General features: G+C 34.3%; 1 protein-coding gene and 1 long non-coding RNA gene across 4 annotated transcripts; both read left to right on the top strand.

Annotated features, from left to right (window-relative positions):
• Positions 1–629: 629 nt before the first annotated feature.
• Positions 630–3,427, top strand: LOC141670999 (uncharacterized). 3 transcript variants are annotated; one of them, XR_012554887.1, is made up of 5 exons: positions 630–1,193; positions 1,347–1,518; positions 1,984–2,442; positions 2,579–2,819; positions 2,908–3,427. It is a non-coding gene; the product is annotated as an uncharacterized LOC141670999 (long non-coding RNA). The 3 variants fall into 3 exon arrangements; XR_012554886.1 differs by having other exon boundaries at positions 1,973–2,442; XR_012554885.1 differs by having other exon boundaries at positions 1,347–2,442.
• A 2,564-nt stretch (positions 3,428–5,991) lies between these two features.
• LOC141673392 (uncharacterized) lies at positions 5,992–7,499 on the top strand. Its single transcript, XM_074480136.1, has 3 exons — positions 5,992–6,163; positions 6,293–6,730; positions 6,811–7,499. Exons 1-3 carry the CDS (start codon positions 5,992–5,994, stop codon positions 7,497–7,499), a joined length of 1,299 nt encoding a protein of 432 aa, XP_074336237.1.
• Positions 7,500–18,556: the final 11,057 nt, after the last annotated feature.

Below are 18,556 nucleotides of genomic sequence, written 5' to 3'. Positions count from 1 at the left end.
AAAAATCCTTGTAGCATAATGCTTATAACATTAACTTTCTAATATGTTATTAGAGGCTCGAACCTTAGCTCTAACAAATATTATCTTATATTAGCACAAGTTATACATGATTGACATTTTTGTGATTTTTTAATATATAAGGGAAAAATTGTAATTATTGTAATCACCTAGGTGGTTGAGTATGGAGAATAATGATAGGAAAATGCTTGGTGTACGGAATTATAAACAAAATTTTGTACATGATAACATGTGACGGGTTTTAATTGGAATGACCCCCTATATTCACATCAGCAAGCCCAATTAAAATATCCTACATCCATTGCCATGTCATTCTGTATAAATTTTTGGTACACAATTCTGTACACCAAGCACTAACATTTTGGCATGCATAGATCAAGTAGTGCATTGCAATATAGTGCTCCTGGAGAATGACTTCTCTTTTCATATTTCAGTTGTGTATGCTTTTAATGAAACGGTTAATCGTCGCCCTTTGTGGAATGATTTGAGGTATTTGGCCACTGTTGTTGACAATTCTTGGCTATTATCTGGTGATTTCAATACCTTTCTTGATCTTAAAAAAAATTCTGGAGGGGGGGTGAGGGAGTGGAATGACTGAATTCTGGAGTGGTGAAGAATTGACGCGGTGGAACAAATGTCATCATAATTTGGTTTACAGGAAATTAGATCGAGTTTTAGTTAATGATTTTTGGCTGGATTATTTCCCTGAATCTTATTGTGATTTCTTGCGTCGTGGTTTGTCTAATCACAACCCGGTGATCACAAAAACAGGCCTCCGTCTTCTTCTTAAGAAAAGGCCCTTTCAATATTTCTCTTACCTGGAAGACCTGAATTATTTCCAAGCTTTAGTGACAGAAGCTTGGCATGAACATATAGTGGTGAACCCCTGGTATATCCTTCCAACCAAGTTCAAGCGAGTCAAAAACGTTATGATCTCTTTAAATCAAAGCATTGGCAAACCTAGAGATAGAGTGTAAAATGCAAAGAATGAATTACACCTCTTTCAAAGTTCTATCTCGGTTCCGCACTCAGAAGAAGCATATCAAGAGGAAGTAAAGTTGATAAACACGTAAATGGCTCTAAAGCATGAGGAAAGTATGGCCAAGCAGAAATCGAGGGCAACTGGATAAAAGAAGGTGACGGTAACACTCGTTATTTCAACAATTATTGCAAAGGTATATGGAATTTAAATAAAATTTTATCTATAACGGGTCAAGATGGTGTTGTTCAGGAGTTTCATGATAAAATAACATGTGGCTGTAAATTATTTTGAAAATCTTTTGGGCTCTTCTCATGATTTAAGGGATATTCATGTTGACTTGTTGCAGAATCATATCTATAATACTCAAGCCTCTCATCTGGTAAGGCCTTTTCATAGTTCTAAAGTTCTGGACACTTTGAAAATCATGGCTAAAAACAAAAACCCTGGTCCAAACGGCTTTCCTGTGGAATTCTTCATGGATACCTGGAGCATTACTGGTAACGATGTCACAAATGCAAGTATGTACTTCTTTGATTCTTGCCATTTACCTAGAATTGCTAATGCCATAACTATTTCACTTATTCAAAAATGGAACACTCATTCGGAGATGAGCCATTTTAGACCAATTTCGAGTTATAATTCAATTTATAAATGTTTGTCTAAAATATTAGTAAGTATATTGAAGCTGATTTTGCCTTCTTTGATCTCCTTAAATCAGACTGCTTTTATTAAGAATCGGATTATAGGAGATAATGTTCTATTGTCCCAGTATTGTGTAGAGATTCTAAAGGGAATAGAGGTCCTCCTAAATGTGCCATCAAGCTAGACCTTCATAAAGTATTTGACGGTGTCAACTGGAAATTCATTTTCCAGGTTTTAGAGAAAATGAACTTTCCTCTACAATTTATCAATTGGATTTATAGTTGCATTTTTTTGCTTGGTTCTCGGTTAAGATTAATGTTTATCTCAAAGGTTTTTTTCAGGGCAATTTAGGGCTAAGGCAAGGGGACCCCTTGCCCCCTTACCTTTATGTTATTGTGATGGAAGTGTTCTCTTCTATTATTAGCTCTAAATCACAGTCTCCTCGGTTCTCTTATCAAGATGGAAGATGACACACATCTTGTTTGCTGATGATCTCTTGCTGTTTTGTAAATGAGATGGTAACTCTACTTCTTAGATTCTGGATGCTATTGATGATTTCTCTGCAATCTATGGATGGTCAACATATCCAAGTAAATGCTCAATATTTTTCACTAATATTTTACTTTCAGCAATGCATGATGTGTTGATTCGTTCGGGTTTTGATTAGGGTGATACTCCAATTAGATTTTTGGGAATTCCTCTAATTTCTACAAGGCTAAATGTATTAACCTGTCAGCCTCTTATTAATAGCCTCTGCTCAAGAATTCTTCACCGGACAACTCCCTTTCTTTCTGAGGCAGGTAGACTTGAGTTAGTACGCTCAGTGCTCTTCGCAGTTCAAAATTATTAGTTAATGTATATCTTCCTGCCTAAAGGATTACTTAAGAAGATCAACTTTATTATGAGAAACTTTCTCTGGGGTTGTAATAATGACAGGAGTATGCACAAGGTGGCTTGGGCTGAAGTGTATTCTCCTGAAGAAGAAGGGGGGTTCAACTTGAAGAACATAGGGGAGTGGCACTTAGCTGTAATTTTATTTCAATTTTGGAGAATCATATCGAAGAGACATGACTCTCTTTGGATTCGTTGGGTCAATAACACTTTCATGAAGAATAATGCCTTCTGGACGATGAATATTCCATAACATTGCCCATGGAGCCTGGAGAAAATTTAAAAGGTTTGAAATAAAGCATTGGAATTATTCAGTACAAAGTGGGAGAAAATTCTACTTTCTCTATGTGGAATGACCCATGGTGTGGTTGCAGGTCCTTAAAGAATATTTTGGGCAGCAACGTCGTTTCAATAGCTGATTTTTCTAATTCTGCTAGGGTGGGAGAATATTTACTTGAGGCAGATTGGCACATCCCTCATTCAGATCACATTCTCATGGTTGATTTAAGGCATGCTCTTCAATTTATTAGGATAGGAATTTAGAATGAAATTCAGTGGGAAGATGTTAAATCTATAAAAAAATAGATATTTGGTAATCCTTGCGATCAATGCATGCTACGGGAGTTTGGAATAACTTTGTGTGGCACAACATCATTATTCCTAAAACATCGTTCTTGACGTGGACTTTGATGAAAAAACGGCTTCTGATGAGAGACAGTATGATCTTTGAATGCAAACTTCCACATTTTGTGTTCTTTGTAACAATGACAAGAAATCGATGCATCACCTTTTCTTTCTTTGCTCTTACTCTAATTCAAAAATTAGAGAATGTCCAGTAAGTGTTGCGGGAGACTGAATGACTGATGTGTAAAATTATAATACCGCAAGTGCACAGTGTCTTGTTAGCAGATACAGGCAAGTACGTGTCGTATCCACAAGGAGACTGTTTCAAGAATTTTAATTCAACTACTAAAAATTGTTTCTGGATTAAATCGATTGTTGTGAATTTCTAGCTAACTAAGTAATGCAAATTTAATGTGATTAAAATCAAATAACTAACACTACAAGAATAATGTCAATAGACATCACACATTAGACATCAGTTAACTTTGCCACTGATGTTAAAAAAAGTATTGACATCACCCCGTGTTTTTGTGATGTCTTTGTTTTTTGTAGACATCGGTTATAATTAAACCGATGTCTAAAATTCACCAAAAAAAAAAAAATTCGCGCCCACCTTTTCTTTCCCCCGTTAGTGAAATTTTCATTCAGTTTTTAGTTCTACATTCCCCCCAATCCTAAAATTCTCCCCCCTTAACCAAATTTTGGTTCCCCCCAAATCAATCTTCAGACACAACAAAATTAAAACAAAAAACTAAAAACTAAAAAACTAAAAACTAACAGAAATTCTCTCTCTCTCTCTCTCGAAGCCCCCTCTCTCTCTCGAACCTCTCTCTCTCGATCGAACCTCTCTCCCCTCACAATCTCTCTGAACTCCGGCCATCATCTCACCATCACAATCTCTCGAACCTCTCTCTCTCTCTCACCTCTCTCTCTCTCTCGAACCTGTCTCTGGAACCTCTCTCTCTCTCTCTCTCTCTCTCTCTCTGTCTCTCCGCTCTTAATCTCTCCGTTAAGCCTCTTTCAGTTAACCTCTCTACTTCGGTAAGTGTTGTATCTACTTGAATCGAACTGGTCTTCTCTGGATGAAGACCAGTTTTAAAAGTTGAATATTTTTGAATTCAAAGCCCTAATTTTGTAAATTGGGGTTTTATCTAATTTGAAACCCTTATTTTTTTTATTAATTTAATGTCTAAACTTGTTGCTAATACTTTTCTTCTTGTTGTATACAGGACCTAATTTGAGAAAAAGATTTAAAGCTTTAGGTAATTTGGGTGTTTTTGGTTGTACATTTGTATTTTTTTTATTTTTATAAATTAGGTTTTCATTTGTTTGTAATGTTGTGATTTGTTTTTGCAGGACATTAGTGCTGTTTAATTTTTCGATCTTTGGTGAGTTTTCTTTTCCAACTCTGTTTTGTACGCTTATACATTTGATTTGTTTTGTTAGTTTTGATAGTGTTTTTTTTGTCTATGTGCCATGTAGTTGGTTCTTGTGTTGATCTATGTGTTGTGTATAATATGCATTATGTATTATATGAAATCTCAGTTTTGTTTTATTTGCAATTATGTGTAGGAGAATTCATTTTGGTATTAGTATGTTATATTTAAATGTAGTCGTGTTCTGAATTTTGTATGCAAGTGTGTGGTTAATTTAGTCATTGTGTATGCAAGTGTTTAGTTGAAAATAGTACATTTATAATTTGATAATTTGCATCCGTGATCTGACTATTATACTATGATTAATTATAGTTAATTATATAGTGATTATACATTAAGTACTGAATGACTAGTTAATATATAGTACTAGTACTATAATTAAATGTATAATATGAATTACGTAATGCATTACAAATCGATTCATATCATATTATAATAAAATATATAACATTAAAATGTATAATATGCATTATGTATAATATGAATTCTCAGTTTTCTTATGTCGTTTATAGTCTGCCCTATGTGTGGATGTCATACTTAAAATCAAGTTAGACTTCTAAAATAAATATTAGACTTATAAAATAAATATAAGCCTTATACTGAATTTTTTAGTGACATACCAGGTGGTTTTAAATGGATAAGTCTTGGATAAAAGCCGATAGGGATTCTCTACAGTATGAAATTGGTGTTGAAAACTTCTTGATATTTGCCGAGGAAAATGCTAAAAACCCCAAGAAAATTCCTTGTCCTTGTGCACACTGCTCTAACTTCAAAAAGTTTTCTGTGAATATAATCAGAGGTCATCTTTATGAATCAGGGTTTAGTTTAGGATATTCTGATTCGATTTGGCATGGAGAAAACCATGATAATAGTACTAGGTCATCTGTTGGTAGTACTTGTCCTCCCTCGAAGCTCATACCAATTTCAGAAACATTTAACGTGTGTGAAGCAGCCTATAGTAGGGAAGATTGCGATTAAGAGTCAGATAACTTTAAGAGGTTTGTTGCCGATGCAGAACAACCTCTGTTTGAGGGAAGTGAGTGTACTAAACTGGAGTCGGTCTTAAAATTACATAATTGGAAGGCTAGGTTTGGAGTTTCCGATAAAGCTTTTACTGATCTGCTTCAATCAATTGGATCAATTCTTCCTAAAGATAATCTGCTTCCGTCTAATATGTATGAAGCCAAGAAAACCTTGACTGATTTAGGCCTCGAGTATATTAAATTCCACGCTTGTCTAAATGACTGCGTATTATACAGGGGTCCAATTCTCGAGTCTTCTTCCGAGTACTCAAATGCCATCTCTCTCGCTGAAAAGTTGGGAAAGATGGTCAAGTTAGGGTAAATGTACCAGCTAAGGTTATGTGGTATTTTTCCGATAATCCCCAGATTTAAAAGAATGTTTAAATCTTCATCTACTGCTGAATTAATGAGTTGGCATGCAAATAATCGATCCAAAGATGGAAAGATGCGTCACCCCTCTGATTCTCCTTCTTGGAGAAATGTAGATTGTAGGTGGCCTGAGTTTGGTAGCGAGGCAAGAAATATACGTTTAGGATTAGCGGCCGATGGTATAAATCCACACAACAATGGATTAAATAATCGGTATAGCTGCTGGCCAGTTATGTTAGTAACATATAATCTTCCTCCATGGTTATGCATGAAGAGGAAGTTTATGATGTTAACAACATTAATTTCAGGCCCACAAGAGCCTGGTAATGATATTGACGTATATCTCCAGCCACTGATTGACGATTTAAAAAAATTGTGGGAGGAAAGTGAACCAAACGTGTACGATGCCCATACCAAATCCTTTTTCACTCTAAAGGCAATCTTGATGTGGACAATAAATGACTTCCCGGGATATGGAAATTTGTCGGGGTGCGTTAATAAGGGTTATAGGGCCTGTCCAGTATGCGGTGATCACACCGTGGCTAAATATCTAAGTCGTAATAGAAAAATGAGCTACCAAGGACATCGTCGGTATTTAGATCTTTATCATCCGTATAATAGACAAAGGACAGCTTTTAATGGAGAACAAGAATTTGGTTGTGCACCTAAACCACTTAGCGGAGATGAAGTGTTGGGGCAACAACAGCAACTTAGGTTCAGTTTTGGGAAGGGGGAAGCCAAAAAAGGTGGAGTCTCCATGGAAAAAACAGTCAGTTTTTTTTTGAGTTAGAGTATTGGAAGTTTCACCATGTTCGACATTGTTTAGATGTCATGCACGTCGAAAAGAACGTGTGTGATAATATAATTGAGACACTTCTGCACATGAAATTCAAGAGTAAAGACAGCCTTGCCTCGCGTCTTGATTTGGTTGACATGGGAATACGGCCTGATTTAGCTCCAGAAGTAGGTGAGAAAAGAACATACCTACCTCCTGCCCCTTATACTCTCTCCCGGAAAGAAAAACAAACAATATCGACATCATTGTACGGCATGAAACTTCCATACGGACATGCTTCAAATATAAGAAACTGTGTATTGATGATTGATATGAAGTTGTATGGTTTAAAGTCCCATGACTGCCATATCCTTCTCCAACAACTACTACCTGTTTGCATTCGTTCAGTGCTTCCGAAAAATGTTAGGGTTAGTATCATAAGATTGTGTTTTTTCTTCAACTCTCTGTGCAACACAGTTGTAGATGTGTCGAAGTTGAATAAATTACAAGCAGATGTGATATTGACCCTGTGTGAGTTAGAGAAGATATTTCCTCCATCATTTTTTGATGTTATGATACATCTTATGGTCCACCTAGTAAGGGAACTGCGATTATGTGGACCGGTTTTTTATAGATGGATGTTTCCATTTGAACGCTTCAATAAAATATTGAAGAGTTATGTAAGAAACCGATTCTATCCAGAAGGTTCTATAGCTGAAGGTTACCTCAAAGAAGAGTAATAGAATTTTGCAGTGAGTTCTATAGCGGGAGTAGTAGAACAGCCGGTCTTCCGAAAGATGAAGAAAAAATTTCTGGTCCAATCGGTGGTGTGACTATGAAGTCAGTTGCGGAAAAAGAACGAGATGAGGCTCATCTTTCAGTTCTTCATAATAATTCAGAAGTGGAACCATATGTTATGTAAGTAAAACATAAAAAGTATACATATAATTGTTAAAGTTGTATTTGGTATAGTTTAGTCGAATCTGATGTAAGTAATTTCAGGTTGCATAAAAAATATTTGGAAGAGATTTATCGAGGGAAAAAGAAGAGTGTACAGTGGCTATTGGGAGAGCACAATCGACAATTTGCCGATTGGTTTGAACAAAAAGTTGGTTTACATTCTTTTTCCTTCTCTTTTATTTTTATAAGTCGTGTTTTTAAATTTGTAGCTACTTATATGCATCAATAAATTATATGTAGGTCAGTACAGAAATGAGGGAGAATGCGGAAGCCGTATCTGAAACTATAAGATGGTTGGCTAGGAAACCTTCATTTTCAGTTTTGACTTACGAAAGTTATGCTATTGAAGGGGTCCGATACCACACAAAGGATCGAGATAATGCAAGGGTAGTTCAGAATAGTGGTGTGTCATTAGTTGCGAGGATAGTCCAAGTCTCTAGTGCTAAGGACATGAATCCTATAGAGAGCGATTTAAAATTTTATGGGGTGATCAGGGAAATATGGGAATTAGACTACCACGCATTCAAGGCCCCTCTGTTTTTATGTACATGGGCAGCAAGTGACAAAGGTGTCAAGTCCGATGATCTTGGTTTCACCGTTGTCAACTTCAATCGACCAGGTCACAAAAAGGACAAATATGTCTCTGTTGACCAAGTCAACCAAGTATTTTATATTGAGGATCCAGTTGATGCTAATTGGTCCGTTGTGTTATCGGCGACAACTCGAGACTATCATGATGTTTACAATGAAGATGCTCCTGAAGACACCTCCTGGAACCCTCCCCAATTCTGTTCTAATATCCCTACATATGACCCTGCTAATATTGATGATACAAGTGTTTGTAATAGAAGAGAAAATGTTGAGGGTATATGGGTCAAAAAATTATAGGAGTCTAGCTATATATTCTCCTTATTTGTAATTTTTCTTGTTATTTGTAATTTTTCTTGTTATTTGTAATGTATCTTGTGATCTCTATTTTCTTGTAATTTTTCAATGTAGTTATAGAAGTCTATCTGTAATTTTTCTTGACAATTAAATGAGAATTTTGTTTAATTTTCTGCATATCTGTTAGACATTATACCATGAACTGTTTAGTTGTTCTAATTTTTTAAATATTAGTTAATTTTTCAGATTAGAGGAAGAGGAAAGAATGGCACCAAAAAAGCAAATGCGAAAGCAATCAGAAAAGACTGCATCACAGAATCTTAGCGGTGGAAGCCCCAAGCGGCTGGAGGATGTTCCGAATAATGATGAAAACAATGAAGGGCATGCATCGGAATCTCAACCGACTAACTCAGAACAGACAAATACTACAACTAATACTGCTACAAGGAAGTCTGGGGGTAAGCGAGGCGTATGCGCAATGTACAAAGTGATTGTCAAGAAAGCTCGTGGGAAGAAAGTTAAAGTCACTGCCAATGAATGGGGGATTCCTAATGGGGAAACTAGAGCCTGTTTGCAGTCTTACATTGGTATGTTGGCCAGGACTACGATTCCAATCGACATTCCTACGTGGCCAAATGTAGACCCTGAATTAAAATTAAAGCTTGGGTTAGATCTCCAGGTACTAGATCATTTATAAAAAATTATTATCAAATGTAGATCTTGAATATAAGTTTTTTCTGTTATGATTTTATGAACTTGTGTTTTTTCAGGCTACCTTCAAAGTTAAACCAGAAATTGAAAATATGGTCCTAAAGTCAGCAGGCTCTAAATGGTGACAGTTTAAGACTGATTTGACGAGAAAGTATGTGCTACCATTTATTGGAGAAAAGAAGAAGTTGAGTAAGCCGCCAAGAGGCTATGGTTATGTTAGTAAGGCAACCTGGAAAAGGTTTGTGAGACAGAGGACTGATTCTAAGTGGAAGGTATGTTTTAATTCTGTAATATATGATTTTGGTGATTTTTTTTGCATCATCTGTTGTAATTTTTGTAATCTTGTGACATGTTTTTAGGAAATTCATGAAACACAAAGTGAAAGAGTGTCTAAGAGAAAATATCATCACCGGTTGTCAAGAAAGGGCTACATCGGTTTAAAAGAAGATAAGGTAAGAAAAGTTCATTTAATTATATAACTGTATTTAATTTATAATAGGTCAGTCCATAATAAATTAGAGTCCTACATTTTTTAGCCCTGGAGTTATTTGTATTACTGTATTTTATTTTATTTGTAACAGATAAAAAAAGAAAGGTTGAATCCGGGAGAAGAACCGGATAGAGCGATTTTTTGGCAAAAGGCTCGTAAGCGGAAAAACGGACAAGAGGTCGAAGAGGTCAATGAAGATTTGGCTGTTGTATGCGATAAAATTGTAAGTTTTAATTTTGGTTAAATTACATTAAAGTAGGCGAATCAGTAAAATTAGGACGACATAAATCAGTAAAGTAGGCGAATCAGTATAAATAGGACCCCTGTCAATGTTTTGTATTGTTTTTTTCATGTTTGATTTAGCAAGCTTGTGTAATTTAAATAGGTTTAGTTAATTGGTCTTTAATCATACTGATTACAATTATGCGAAATAATTATTATTTATCTTTTATTGAAAACTAGTTAACTCCATTTTGGTTAATTTATTTTCTTTTAATTTATTTTCTTGTTAACAGAACGCATTGTTGGAAAAAAAGAAGAAGGGTGAGATTCAGTTTTCTGGTGCTGAAGATGTTCTGACAACGACTTTGGAGAGTCGTGAGCATTCTCGGAGGGTTCGGGCTGTTAGAGGGTACATCACTCCAAAACAATATTTTAATTTGCCGAGAGATCCAAAGCTTCGAATCACAAAGGCAGAGTTGATGGCCCGTGATCGACAAAGGGATGAACTGCTTGAAAAAAAAATGTTAGCTCTCGAGGCAGAGATTGATCGCTTGAAGTCAGTGATCGAAAGTGGAGGTACTTTTCACTCTCCAATGCCATCTGAAAAGGCAAGTTTCGATCCGGAAAAGGATAAAGAAATGAAGTCAAATCCACCACCTGCAAGAAGAGTTGTGTTGGTATATGAAGATGATGACTGTGTTTTTACAGATGGCCCAACTAGGCCTTCACCTCCTGGAAGTCATGTAAGTTATTTTAATTTTGTGAGCAACCTTGTCATTTATCTTACTAAGGTAAATCATTGTTACCTTAATTTTTTAATTTTGTTTATTTAAATATTATAAGCCCAACGATCTTGTGAGCTATCTGTCGAGAGACTAGAGAATAAGGTTGCATTTGGTATGGTATATCCTCGCGAGGATAATTTAACTGATTTGGTACATGGAGTTGATATACCAATTGGACATCAATGTGTCTCCGTTGATGGCCTCATAAAACCAGATGCCTTGCTTCCAGCTGAGACACGTGGTGATGATATGATGACTGTCCGCGATGCTCTAGGATCTTTTTTGGCATGGCCCGAGGAATTAATTAGCTACACAAATATTGCGGTATGATGAATAATATATATATGTATAATATTGTCTGAATTTTGAAATTAAATTGTTCATTTCAAGATATTAAAAATTAAGTGGTATCAACATTTTATTTTGGTTTTATATTATCATCAGGTGCAGAAAAAAGAAAGGCCCCGAACAAGTGCTGAAAAAATAAAAAAGAATGACGGGTTGCAGGATTTGAAGGCACAATTTTTTCAAGCAAAGCCAGGTGCGAAAGTGCCAAAGGGCTTTAAGCTGTTGTATAAACATGTAACAACTTGGATGAAAACTATCGTGGTCAGTATCCAGGTTCGATGTGAGCCGAATGTGTTTGGACATGAAAAAACAATTTATTTGTTGCATGAGAATGTTGTGTCTTTATCGGAGTTTGAAATGTTGGGCCAAGCAGTAGTTGCAAGTTACATGGCGTAAGTTACCTTTTTTTGTTTTTAATGATCATTTTTTTTAATGTTTGTAATTTTCCAGAACTTGCATTTTAATATCAGCACTCTTTCGATAGGCACTTGCATTCTGAGATTAGTGAAATACCAGAACTGGCGGAGACATTTGCTTTTATTGACCCCGGATCTACATATCACGTGAATGCTGATTTTGAAGCATACATTTTAAACCGGTTGAGAGAGGGTAACCCGGATCGCCTATTCTTTCTTCCGCATAATCAGAAGTAAGTACTTATTGTAATACTGAAAATTAAAAACATGGATAGTACAGTACAAACTTCTATGTGATGTGTCCTATCTGTCTTTGTTTTTTTGTGAAAATAGTATGCATTGGATTTTGGTCATTATCTGGGAAGGGGAAATATATATTCTGAATCCACTACCTCACCCGACACAATTTTCAGAATTATCAAGGTAAATTTTTATTAACATAACAGTTTGGTATAATTGCATGTTCATTTCTTTACATTGTATGAGATTTTATGTTTTTTTATGCAGGGCTTTGAAAAGTTACAACTCTGAAACCGGCAGGGGCAACAAGATGGCCAAGGCAAAGTTTCTTAGTGTAAGTACAATAGATCGAGTACCTAATATTTGTGCTTAATATATATGATTTATTTGACATGCTTGATTTGTCTTTTAATTAATGAAATAGGGATCTCCCAAATAACCCGGTGGGATTGAATGTGCGTATGTAATAATGCGATACATGAAAGAAATTATCGATGATGACAAGTTGAATTTTGCTAAAAAGGTATTACTTTGACGCTTCCAGTTTGCTATATACTGAGATATGGTTACTTTTCGATATGGTTACTTTTTATTCATGTACTGAATTTTGTTTGTTTGGAATTTGTAGTGGTTGGCCAAGACTCGATCGTGTTACAGCATTGAACAGCTAGATGAAGTTCGCATTGAGGCTCTGCAGTTCATCCAAGAGCATATCTGATCAATTCTTGTACTCAAGGTCTTTTCTTTTGCGTAGTCGTACATTTGGTAATTTAGACGGTTCTGTGTAGTAAGAATGTAAGTGTATGAATGCTGGAGTTGGTGTATAGGTTTGCAAATGCTGGGGGTTGTACATTTGGTAATGTAGATTATGTAGTTTTTGAATGATTGATGCAGATGATGGGGTTGGTGTTGGTGATTTTTGGATGATTGATGCAGATGATGGGGTTGGTGTTGGTGGTTTTCGGATGATTGAATGGTTAAATGTATGAATGATTGACTGGTTAGATTTGTATGGATGCGTGTTATTCCAATGTTTTAGTTTTGGTTATGTAGTAAAGGACATCGGTTTTATTTATAAAAAATGTCTATTAGTAACGAGTACATCGCTTTTTTAGAAAATTAGTGATGTAAAGCTTTACACAATTTGGTCTATAAATTTCTTACACATCACTTTCAATTAAGAAAAGCTGATGTCAAAAAAGATAATGTACATCACTTTAAGGTAAAAAACTGATGTCAAAGGAATCCAGGTTCAAGTCTAAATGAAACATAGAAATCACTTTGTTTAAGATAAAACTGATGTCAAGTGACGTTATAAACATCACTTTTAACCAAACAAAACTGATGTCAAAAAACGCAATGTACATCAGTTTAAGGCAAATAACTGATGTGAAAGACTAACATGTTCAAGTCTAAATGATTCATAGACATCACTTCATTCTAGAAAAAACTGATGTCTATACGCTTAATTAGACATCACCTTTCATTAAAGAAACAGAAGTTTAATATGCCATTTTACATCACCTCTGTCAAAATTATCGATGTTTTTGTGACAAAAAACATAGCTCAATATATGTTTAATATGTTTTATTAGGTGTAATTTAGTTATTAAATAATTTTGTTATAGCATTTTTTGTAAAAAATCATCACATAGACATCAGTGTTTTTCACTAAAATCGATGTTTTTGTGACAAAAAACATAGCTCATGATATGTTTAACATGTTTAATTAGGTGTAATTTAGTTATTAAATAATTTATTTATAACATTTTATGTAAATAATCAACACATAGACAACTGTTTTTTAACTAAAATCGATGTCTAATCGAGTATAGACATCGGGTATTCACCGATGTCTAGAATAAACATCACCGACATCAACATCGGTTGGGAAACAACATAGACATCGGCCAAAAAGCGATGTCTATGGACTTTTTTCTTGTAGTGTAAAGTCTAAGAGTAGGTTCACCATGCTTACACCAAAATATTCACAGAAATTTACAATTTATTGGGTCAAGTAATTAAAGTAATGGTTAATCTTTCTCAAGCATTAACACCTTCAGGAATTCAATTATGCTCTCGCACTAATCCTCAGTTCTGCTAATCGTATGTGTGCCTCTAGTGAGTAAAATATCTCGATCTATTACCCCTATTTGAATATAATTAATCCATGATATTGGCCAATTACATAGATTAAACGATAAAGCATATCAATTAGAATCACTCTTTACCCATTAAACTATTAACAAATCAAAGAATTGTCATGGTGCAAACATGGCTTCCCTTAAGCCCTAGAATAAGACTACTCACTCATATTAGCAGTAAAAACAACAAGAATAAATAAAAAAGCCATAGAAAACATATTCTAATAAATAAGAAGAGATTAAGGATACCTTAAACTTTTATATAAATGAAGAAATTGAGATCCCAGCTTAAACAAAGAATCCAATGAATAAGATGAATAACATAAACCCTGGCTTTTGTATGTAAACGTAAGTCTCTCTCCTCTAACTGATAATAATAACTGATCCTCTCTCTAATCTTCGAAGTATTTTTAATGTTCTAATAATAATACCCAAAAGAATTCCATAATGGAGTAGGAGTTTAATGTAAAATTCGCAGCTGTTTTTGCTCCCCAGTTTTCAGGCTCTTTAAGTTGGACATTGCTTTTGGTCCATCTCTGAATTAAGGGAAATCTCTCAAGCTTCGCGTGGACTGTAAGATCATCAAAAATGGATTTCTGGATCTCTAGATATGGGCCAAACAGTATTTGCAGCCCGTATAGCCAAATAATACGAATTTTCTTCTATTTTCACTCCAAAATAGGTCTTTTCGCTCCAAATCCGTCCAAGTCAAGGGTTCTTTATTTCCTACAATAAAACATTAAAATCTATTAAATAAATATCCAAATCAATACAAAATATAATAAATATGGAAATAAAATTATCTAAAATATACATAAAAATATATTCTATCAAACATCCCCACACTAAGTATTTGCACGTCCTCAGGAAAATAAAGAATATAAAAAAAACTAAGTCCTAACTATAACTAACATCATTTTCGTAGATGACACGATTGCATTGAACATATGCAACAAGCCGTTAAACCCCTAAGCAGCCCTAGTAGGATGAGTGCTGTCTCGTGAAGGTTTACAGTGAATTTACCTACAAAATTCATTTTTTTCTTTTCTGCCAATTCTCAAGTATGCAACATCTCATAGCACTCCACACATGTAAACTATAATTACACAATTTTGATAGTCTTTCTAATTCGCACATCATTTGTAAACAATCCAAGTACACACACATTGTCTAAATAGACAAAAATAACATGAAACAGTCATCAATGTCACCTTTAGTAAGTAACATGCTATGGATAGAAAAACTCACACATCTCTCAAATCACACAGATGTATAGGCTAAGTGTATTCTCTCAAGTTCAATCAATGAAGACATGCGCTACCATAAGCTTGGTTGTCTACCAAATCTCCACTACTTTGAATATATGCATGCACAAATCAAAAGGTCTTTATCGAATGTTGTAACGTGATTAAGGCGAAGGGCAAGATATCAAGAAAAAGGCTCAGAAGTGGCTAACTTGACAAACTAATAGAGCATAATGATCATTTTTATTTAAGCACTCAATATGAAATCAAATCATGCAAAAGCTGAGCGAACTCTTACAAGCATTAAGTCCAAGCACATATAACCATGTACTTTCCCACTTCATATTGCACAAACCAATGAACATAAACTCTTTTTTTTCAAAGTTAAGTAATTCTCCAGTAACCAAGGACAGTGAAAAGTCACCAAGAAAATTAAGGGTTATTAGGTTAATCCCCCTTAATTTCTAGTACAATGCACTTAATACCAGCACATGTACATGGATCGTCCCTTTCATATGATATTACACTTGCCACCCAATAGTCTCAAAGGAGTACTTAAATTTTCTTTTTCTTTTTTCTTTTTTTTTTATCATTTTTTTTCTTTCTTCCCCTTTCCACAAGCTTATTCAAGAGGAAGTAGCTAGCCAGCCATTCCAATTCCCACCAAACTAGCACACCATAACAAAGAATCCCCACACTATGCTTTCACCAACCCTCAAATAAATTAAAATGCTCTACTAGTAAATCATAGCAAGAATAAATAAGTAGGCTCAAGCATTTAAATTGGTGATATATCAAAAGAACATGTAAAAGGCTCAAGGGGGTTCACTACTGATAATTCAGGGTACTGTTTGTTAGTGTTTATGCCCTAGAGACAACACTATTATGTTTATATTATGAAACATTTGGATTATTAATTATGATTATATGGATTATTCTTTAGTAATTTATTATATCTTTATTTTCTGCGATAAGATGTTAGATTAATAAACGTCCTTGGAATATAATATGTAAATCTATATCTCTAAGTACGTGACTTAGAAATGAGATTATGAGAATAGTATTGATATTCCTAAAGGTCCCTAGTCAAGTATTATTGTTAAGGGACGATAATAAATACATTGAGACTAGTGTGTTTGTTGGCTGATAATCACATATCATTGATCATAGGTATGGTGATACTAAAGTCAAAACACAGGTACATGTATTAAATACATGGTGCTGGATTGACCCGTTATGAGATACTACATGTTTATAGTGTCATAAGTTAATCTTACAGTGATAATGATGTATTGGTCCTTTGACCTGAAATCATAATATTTCTATACGAGAATTAATATACTTTGATACTATTGAAAGTTATCCTTGACCGGGTAATAATAAAAGTAGACATTGGGTACATTATGAATCGTATGAGAAATATGAATGATCTAGATGAGATTTAGCCCTCCTTTATTAAAGGAGTGATATTATAGGCCTCTTGATTGAGTAAGACTATAAAATGCATGGTCGTGCTCAAATACTGATTTGTTTAATAGTTTACTCATTGATCAAGGAAAAAAAGATTAAACGTTAACAGAGGATGACATAATGCATGCCTCGAGTTTGATCTATAATATAAGGCTAAAGGGATTATATTACATTGTACATTATTCACGAAAGGTTTAATTGATCACCGATTTAATTATTATTACTTGGGTAACAATGATGTATTACTAGATGCCGCTCATTGTTTATGATTTTAAATTAGATTTAAAATTATTGTCAACGTAATAATAACCTAAAGTGTCGCTCAAAGAATGATTGGGGGATTATTTAATTTAAATTCAGATATAAATTAAATGTAAGTAATTCGAATTATTTGTTATTAATTAAGGGTGACTTAATTAATTAAATAAATAGGAAATTCGAATTTAATATTAAATCTGAATTTAAGTTATTGGAATGATTGGGGGATTATTTAATTTAAATTCGGATATAAATTAAATGTAAGTAATTCGAATTATTTGTTATTAATTAAGTGTGACTTAATTAATTAAATAAATAGGAAATTCGAATTTAATATTAAATCTGAAATTAAGTTATTGGATGATTAAGTGAGACTTAATAATACAATAATTAGAATTTTGAATTTAATAATAATAATAACTCTAAAATTCAGTTTAGGGTTGGAGGCCCATTAGCTCTTGCCTATATAATATCTTTTTCTACTAGAATTAGGGTGACACATTTTATTTGATAAAACATAAACTCTAGCAGCTTGAAGAGAGATAGAGAGAGCAAGAAGGCGGCCTCAAGAACGTGCTAGTACACATCCATCCTCCGGGCGATCATTTGTGTGGATACCTTTAAGGCGTAGATTGTTCCAGCGACGGGCTACGTGGTGATCATTCAAGACCTCCATCTTTCCATTAACGTAAAGCTTCTTAAGGTAAACATAATGAACTACGAATTAAATATTATTTTTCGCATGGATCCTGCGGAGGGTTTCGACTTTTAAGATTTAAATTTACTTTTTTTCGTTGCGTTTATGTGCTAAAAACCCTTCAATGGCATCAGAGCTACTTGCGAAAAGTTTTTAATTCAGTTATGTGTTTAACCGTTTTCGATATATGAGCATGTACGTGATTCGCCAAGATTTGATGCTGATATAATATGCTTGTATATATATGGTTTTGAATATATGAAATTCATCTGAGTTGCATTATCATAAGATGATTATATAATCTTTATATATACTGATATATACATGATTTATGTTTGTTCAAATTATGAGAATCGTATTATATACGAATTCCGAATTGGCTGCTGCAGATTTGCTGAAATCTGGGTCTGGTGTCCGATTTACGCAAACGAATACCTTATTCAATAGGTAAACGACCGCCTGAATAAAACTGATAGCAAAATCTATCATCGACTCGTCTATAAGGCGTTTGATGTCATTTACTACCCGTAAACATTGATTCTTGTTTTTATGATTTGATTCTAATTTTTCTGATTTTTGTCATATTTCTTTTATGATTAGATCATAGATAGATATGATATGTTAAGATCAGATTATTTGTTTTAACATGCTTTTATGTGTTGTATGAGCATGGTGGATGGTTATGGCATTTCGACCTTAGTGTAATGGTTTTGGTTTTGGTTTTAAATACGACTTGCATGTCGTCAATCTTTGTAATCATAAATCTCGAATGTAACTCGAGTTATTCTTGTAAGTTCATTAGATTAGTTTTACTTTCAATCATTTAATGTAATTGAAGACTCAAGATAGCTATCCAATGGAGGTGATTCAAAGAAGAAGACGAGGCATACAAGAATTCTAAACAAAGAAGAAGACTTATGTAATAGGT

Source organism: Apium graveolens, chromosome 7, assembly GCF_009905375.1.
Source record: "Apium graveolens cultivar Ventura chromosome 7, ASM990537v1, whole genome shotgun sequence".
NCBI lineage: Eukaryota > Viridiplantae > Streptophyta > Magnoliopsida > Apiales > Apiaceae > Apium > Apium graveolens.
The sequence above is the reverse complement of the archived record's forward strand: the minus strand, read 5'-3'. Positions and strand labels throughout refer to the sequence as shown.

Coding starts and splice junctions, on each gene's coding strand:
- LOC141673392 (XM_074480136.1), top strand. CDS start 5,992: ATGTTTAAATCTTCATCTACTGCTGAATTAATGAGTTGGCATGCAAAT. Junction 6,164..6,292: donor TTTAGGATTAGCGGCCGATG/GTATAAATCCAC, acceptor CATTAATTTCAG/GCCCACAAGAGCCTGGTAAT. Junction 6,731..6,810: donor GAAGGGGGAAGCCAAAAAAG/GTGGAGTCTCCA, acceptor GACATTGTTTAG/ATGTCATGCACGTCGAAAAG.